Genomic DNA, 5,923 nt, shown 5'->3' on the forward strand with positions numbered 1-5,923 from the left:
GGAGCCGCCGGGAGCCGCCGGGAGCCGCCGGGAGCCGCCGGGAGCCGAGTGCTCAGGGCCGGCCGCCGCCGCCCGGCCCCGCAGAAAGCGCAGCGCGAGTTGGCAGCGGCGGGCGCCGGGCGGGCATGGCCGGGCAAGGGGGGGCCGGGGGCCGCCCCGGAGCTGCGGGACTTCCCCGGTTTAACCCTTCCGCCGCCGAGCCCCGGCGCGGCCCCGGGCCCTCCTCCCCGGGGTGTCGCTGTGGGGCCGCCCGGAGCTGCGGCCGCCCGCCCGGCCGGGGCTGCCCCCGGGCACGGGACGGCTCGGCGGGGATGGGCCGCGGGACGGGCTGGGAGCAGAGAATCGTGGAATCGGGAAAGGTGGGAGAGAGCTTTAAGAGCAGCCGGTCCTAGCACTGCCACCACTGAGCCGCTCGGTCGTCACCCAGCGCCAGGTCCGGACGCCTCTCGGACACCTCCAGGGATGGTGACTCCACAACTTCTCCGGGAAACCTGTTCCAGTGCCTGACCATCCAAACAGTGAATTCGTTTTTTCTAGTATCTAACCGAATCTTAAGGCCATTTCCTCTTGTCCCAGATTGGCCCAAAACCTGCACTGGTTTTATTTCAGTTTCACCAGGACGTTGAAACACCGCAGAAATGAGATGGGAGTTTCATCAGCAGAAGCGAAGCTGCTCATGTCACCAGGACAGGCAGTTCTGCCCTCATCCCCCCTGTGTGAGGTGACTCTTCTCCATTTTGAACACTGATCTAATACTTTCATTTCCAGGAACTGCAGGCACGAGATGAAGGGCTTTAGGAACAGGCAGAACATCCAACAGCAGAACAGCACTTCAGGAAAAACAGGTCAAGCTAGGAAAGCATTTTAACAGGAATTGCGCTTTTCAGAGCAGGGTTATTCCCCACCACACTTCCTGGTGGGGGCACAGCTTATCCAGGCTTTTCCAGTGATGTCCAGGAGGGTGTTTACTCTATCAGCCCCAAGGATTTCAGCAAGGCACGATGTGGCTGCTCCCTCCGATGGAAAAAGGAGGGTTTGCACTTTGCATCAGTAAATACTTTTTAAATAGTGATTATTATTTTCATGTAGCAGCAGTGGCTTTGTCACCTGCCTGAGCCAGGAAGGAGGGAAAGGCCACAGGACCATCCTCTCAGGGTTCAGCCCCATCACAGGATGAAAGAGCTGCAAAACACCCTGCCAAAATCAATTCTCACCTCCTCACCCTTTAAGCTCAACTCCAGCACTCAACTAAAGCAAGGGACTTCTAGAGAGAGAAGTTTATTTATAGACCACATTACACACATTCAACACAACAATCAGCAAAATCAGTTAAACCCTCGTTCGCTCATTCTGCTTTATTATTCACTCTTCCATTTTGTGCTAAATTAAATTGCGGCTGTGAAGTTGTATCACATCGGAAGCAGCTATGGCAGAAGTCAAGCCACAGGGATGAGAGTGTGAATATATGGACTAACAAGATACCAGACAGCTTTAAATTTTATTACTGAAGCTTTTTGTTTTCATTCGTAGGTCAGTTCTTGCAAGATGATCTTCAGCAGCCTCAAGCAGGCTTAGGCCAAACCTGAAAGGAAAGGAGTTATCTCAGTAAGTTCTGGATCCTTGAATGGAAAGGTGGTTTTCCTTCCCATAAGATAGATTTGTCAGGATGTTCCCCCCTTCCCTCATGCATTTTCTGGGATATGCTGAGCTGCAGACATCAGCACTGGTGCACAGCCACCTCCTTCCTTCCAGGACAGGATGGTTCTGTTGTCCTTAGAGCTCTGCTAATTCCCCAAATGTGCTGCTGCCACTTTTCCAGTCATCTTCAATCCATGCACCAGCACAAAAGCATCAGGAGTTCACCCTCTCTCCACCCCATCACCTCCAGCATGAAGCCCAACAGAACAGCAGCTGCTTTACCTGACTTCAGAGCACCTTCACCACTCCCCACCCTTCACCAGATGGATCAAACCCCAGGACATCATTCCATGACAATTTTACCAATTATCCCATGTAACAGTTGCCTGTCAGCACTGTGTACTTACCATTGGCAACCCTGCACTGCTTGAGCACCTCACTGAAGCCCTCGCACAGCTTGAGGTCAGTCTGGTTCTGAGCACACTCCAGGAATTGTTTAATCTCGTACTGGCAAGGAGCATACTGCTGCTGCTGGGCAGCCTGAGCAGCCTGGGGCTCCTGAAAAACCAAACAGCTCTGTAAGGACCCTTCCAATGAAGCCAAACCACCCCCACACTGCTTGCCGAGATGTCTTTCCTGCATTTTAGTCAAAATCTTCATGATTTTTAAATGACAAACAAGTAAAGGGCTGAAAAACAAAGTAACTTTCCAGGAGTGGAATGCCACATTCCGAGCAGTTTTTGAAGTTACAAACACTTGAGTGTTTTGATACACTCAGGTAACTCTGAGTGTATCAAAGGTCTCACCAACATCAGACCTGGAACATGGAAGTCTTGCCTGAATCAGAGGAATAGTACAGTAGAAAATAACACTGATATCCTGCCACCAGCACGCATCACTCTTGAATCCCTCTGAACTCTTTTTAAGATTACTCATGGTGAGTTACCTTGGAGATTCAGTCTGTAGCTACAGACTATATATGGTTTTATTTATATATATATATATATATATAGTCTATAGACTATATAAAGACTTTAAGTACCCCAGCTATGGTTCATGTGGTGTTTAAGGCTCTAGCAACTCCCTCAGCCCACGTGGAGCTGATCTTCCAAATCAACTGTGCCCATCAGTCGGTGTCCAGCTGTGCTTCCCCTCACCTGGTAAGTGATATCAGGCCTGGCAGCTTCGGAGCTGCCCCCTCCACTAAATCCTCCGGTGATGGCGTGCCCGATGGTGTGTCCCACGGCCGAGCCCACGGCCACCCCGGCAGCAGTGGTGGCCATCTGGGCCATCAGTCCCGGCTGCCTCGGCGCTGGGGCCGCCACGGCAGAAGGCGGAGCCGCTGCGGGGACAGAGGCCCGAGGAGCCGGCGATGGAGACGCGGCTCTCATCGGGGGTGCCCGGCTGTAATGACACAAAGAAAAACCTCACTTCATCGTCATCATCGTCAATCCAAACCACGCCGGGCAGGAGCCACGTGGCTGCAGGGCCAGGAGTTCACCGTTCCAGCACAGAATGTCCCGAGCTGGGAGGGACACACAGGGACCGCCAGTGCAACTCGTGGCCCCAAGGATCACGCTGGGATTACACACACCCCTGCTACACTCTGAATGCACGAACTCCGTGTTCTGGTGAGCGGCTTATGCAAGACAGGGTCAGGATTACACGCTTCTTTCCGCCTGTTTTAAAGCCTGGCCATTCCCCAGCTCGCATAGGGCTGTACTATTTGGGGAAAAATAAAATACGACCCAAAAGCGGTTGATTAACAAGGCGTTGATGTCCAGGCCCTGCAGCCGAGCAGCCACACTTCCGTCCCCCCCAGCCGTCCAACTAACCCAAAGCCACCTCAGTTCAAACCAGCCGGGCACTGCCACCACCCCAGTGCGTCACCCGCCCGCACAATGGCGGCCAGGCCACCGCGGCCTGCGCGGGGGCGAGAGGAAGGAGAGGAAAGCAAGGGGGCTCCGGCGGCCCTCACCTGGCGGGGGGCGCCACGCGGGACGTGCGGCTGCGGCTGCCCCTGGGCATGGCGGCGGGGAGCGAAGCGGCGCAGAGGGGAGCGGGAGGAATCAGCGAGCGGCGCGGAGAGAAGCGGAGGAAGCGCCGAGAGGCACGGCCCGACCCGACACCCGCCCGCCGCCTCTGAAGGTCACCGCGCGCTGCGTCACTTCCGGGACGCCGCGCGCGGGGCGGGGCTTGTGCGGAGGCCCCGCCCCCTCCGCCCGCCTGAGGCGCCGCGGTGTGAATAAATAAACATAATAAATAAACTGTAAATAAATAAACACCTATAATAAATAAACTGTAAATAAATAAACACCTACAATAAATAAACTGTAAGTAAATAAGCACCTAGAATAAATAAACGGTAAATAAATAAGCACCTAAACTGCAGTTAAACCCGCGCCTGGGGAGCCATCGGTCACAATAAATAGCGATCAACCTGCGTCTGCGGCACCTTCAGCCACAATAAACCCCTAAATTGGGATAAATATACACGTGCAGGGTTCTCGGTCGCAATAAACACTTAAATCGCGATAAACCCACTCCTTGTAGGATCCTCAGTCACAAAAAACACCCAAATCGCGGTAGACCCCAGTCTGTGTGGGACTTTTAGTCAAAATAAACACCTAAATCGCAATGAAAGTGTTCCAGCCTTCAGAGAAATGTTCTCTGTGGAGAAGGAGCCTCCAGAAGGCCTTCGGAATTGAGCCTTTCAGCGGAGTTTCACATTTTAGATTTCAGTCTGGGGCAGAGAGGGCTGAGGGGGGATCCCATCATTCCATAGAAATATCTCCAAGGGGTGCCAGAGGACCATCCCAGATTCTTTTTGGTGATGCCCAGCAACAGGACAAGGAGTAATGGCCGTAAACTAAAACACAACAAGTTTCACCTCAACATGAGAAAGAACTTTACGTTGAGGAGAAAGAGCTCTGGAACCGGCAGTGTCCCTCTCTGGAGACATTCCAAACCCACCTGGATGTGTTCCTGTGCCACCTGCTCCAGGTGACCCTGCCTTGGATGATCTCCAGAAGTCCCTTCCAACCCCAACCATTCTGTGATTCTGCGATTTTCACCCCAAAAAAGAAGCAAGGGTCCCCCCTGCCCCCTCATCCCCACCCAGGGGCTGTCTCCTTGCTTTAGAGACACTGTCTACTTGGAGAAATGAATTTTTTAATGAATTTATTAACTCTTGTATTAATCAAGCTGTTTCTATATACAGCAGCAATAATATGGGATACCACAGTCAACAGTTGGGATAATTCATGACAAAAAAATTGCTTGTTCACAGTTTCTTCACTTACAAAGGAGGTGAAAGACCAGGCATTTCAACATCTTTTACATCAGGGGATGTAACTGTTGTGAAAGAAGTGCTAATATTGTGAGTTTATAGAGCAGAAGTACAGCTCAGAAAAGCAGTTGCTGATGTGAGAGTTATTAGGAGATAAATATAAATGATAAATCACGTTCAGAACAGGGACATCTGCATTAGCTCACACTGCTGGTCTTGCTGCAGGAGCTCGTCTCTCAGAGCTTCTTCTCCCTGGTTCTTGGCCTCTCTCCATCTTGGCCGCTCCCCCGGTTTGGGTTTGGGGTTTTTGCGAAGCTTTATGAGTGGAGCACTCCAGACAGGCAGTAATTCACTGCAGAGCTGGCACCTTCTCCCCTGCGGTTGGCCCGGAATGCCCACAGATGGCTCCGGAGTTTGGCAGGGCAGAGCTCAGCCCCGCTCCTCCACCGCTGCTGCTTCCAGGGACACACATCGCACGTGTCCATTCGCTTTATCAAAAAGAAAAGCTTTGACTAAACCTCATCTTATTTAAGGGCCGGGCTATAAATGTATGGGAGAGGGTGCTTTCTTTTCCTCGTGCTTTAGTACATCTGTTATTTCTTTTTTGGTCACCCTCTTCCATCTCGGTCATCTCCACTCCTTTCCCATTGTCCCTTGTTCCCACTGAAAGCAAATCACGGCATAGAAAGCAGGAGTTATAATTTCGCTTTTCTAGAGTTCAAGCAACTCGTTTCTTAATGAGTGCTTTTCTCAATGCTTTTTAATTAATAGTTTTCAATTTTCCCTTTTCTCTTTTTTCTTTTTTTTTTTTTCTTTTGCTGGCAGAGGGATTCTTGACGCTTGAAGTCATTTTGCCGCCGCGTCCCTCTTGGATTTGTTTTGTTTTGCAGAACAATGAGGGCAGGATGGCACTGCCGGCGGGATGAATGCTGCCATTGTGCTTTGTTCTCCTGCTTTCCTTGGGAAGACTCCAGAGCTCCCTTTTGTACTGGCTCA

General features: G+C 51.7%; 2 protein-coding genes and 1 long non-coding RNA gene across 4 annotated transcripts in view; 1 reads left to right on the top strand and 2 right to left on the bottom strand.

The window, feature by feature from the left end:
- The window catches only part of PHKG1 (phosphorylase kinase catalytic subunit gamma 1), a 6,607-nt gene extending 6,599 nt beyond the window's left edge, over nucleotides 1-8 (bottom strand). For both annotated transcript variants that reach the window (XM_042026076.1, XM_042026077.1), the window contains exon 1: nucleotides 1-8. This exon is cut by the window's left edge and continues 95 nt beyond it. The gene's annotated coding sequence lies outside the window, so the exon portion shown is untranslated.
- Nucleotides 9-1,259: 1,251 nt separating this feature from the next.
- Nucleotides 1,260-3,823, bottom strand: CHCHD2 (coiled-coil-helix-coiled-coil-helix domain containing 2). The gene is made up of 4 exons (XM_042026081.1): nucleotides 3,617-3,823; nucleotides 2,796-3,042; nucleotides 2,046-2,196; nucleotides 1,260-1,582 (listed from the first exon to the last, which is right to left on the bottom strand). Exons 1-4 carry the CDS (start codon nucleotides 3,664-3,666, stop codon nucleotides 1,572-1,574), a joined length of 459 nt encoding a protein of 152 aa, XP_041882015.1. The 5' UTR covers nucleotides 3,667-3,823; the 3' UTR covers nucleotides 1,260-1,571.
- Nucleotides 1,529-2,182, top strand: LOC121663624. Its single transcript, XR_006015688.1, has 2 exons — nucleotides 1,529-1,605; nucleotides 1,753-2,182. It is a non-coding gene; the product is annotated as an uncharacterized LOC121663624 (long non-coding RNA).
- Nucleotides 3,824-5,923: the final 2,100 nt, after the last annotated feature.

Source organism: Corvus kubaryi, unplaced genomic scaffold, assembly GCF_017639235.1.
Source record: "Corvus kubaryi isolate FWS band 111438036 unplaced genomic scaffold, C.kubaryi_AGA036_p1.0 37284, whole genome shotgun sequence".
In the NCBI taxonomy this organism is placed as follows: Eukaryota; Metazoa; Chordata; class Aves; order Passeriformes; family Corvidae; genus Corvus; species Corvus kubaryi.

Bases quoted from the DNA above. Each gene is read 5' to 3' on its own strand.
- CHCHD2 (XM_042026081.1), bottom strand. From the start codon at position 3,666: ATGCCCAGGGGCAGCCGCAGCCGCACGTCCCGCGTGGCGCCCCCCGCC. The intron at 3,043-3,616 runs GTGAGGGCCGCC...GTGTCATTACAG, and splicing joins CGCGTGGCGCCCCCCGCCAG to CCGGGCACCCCCGATGAGAG. The intron at 2,197-2,795 runs GTGAGGGGAAGC...TTGGTTTTTCAG, and splicing joins GGCCTGATATCACTTACCAG to GAGCCCCAGGCTGCTCAGGC.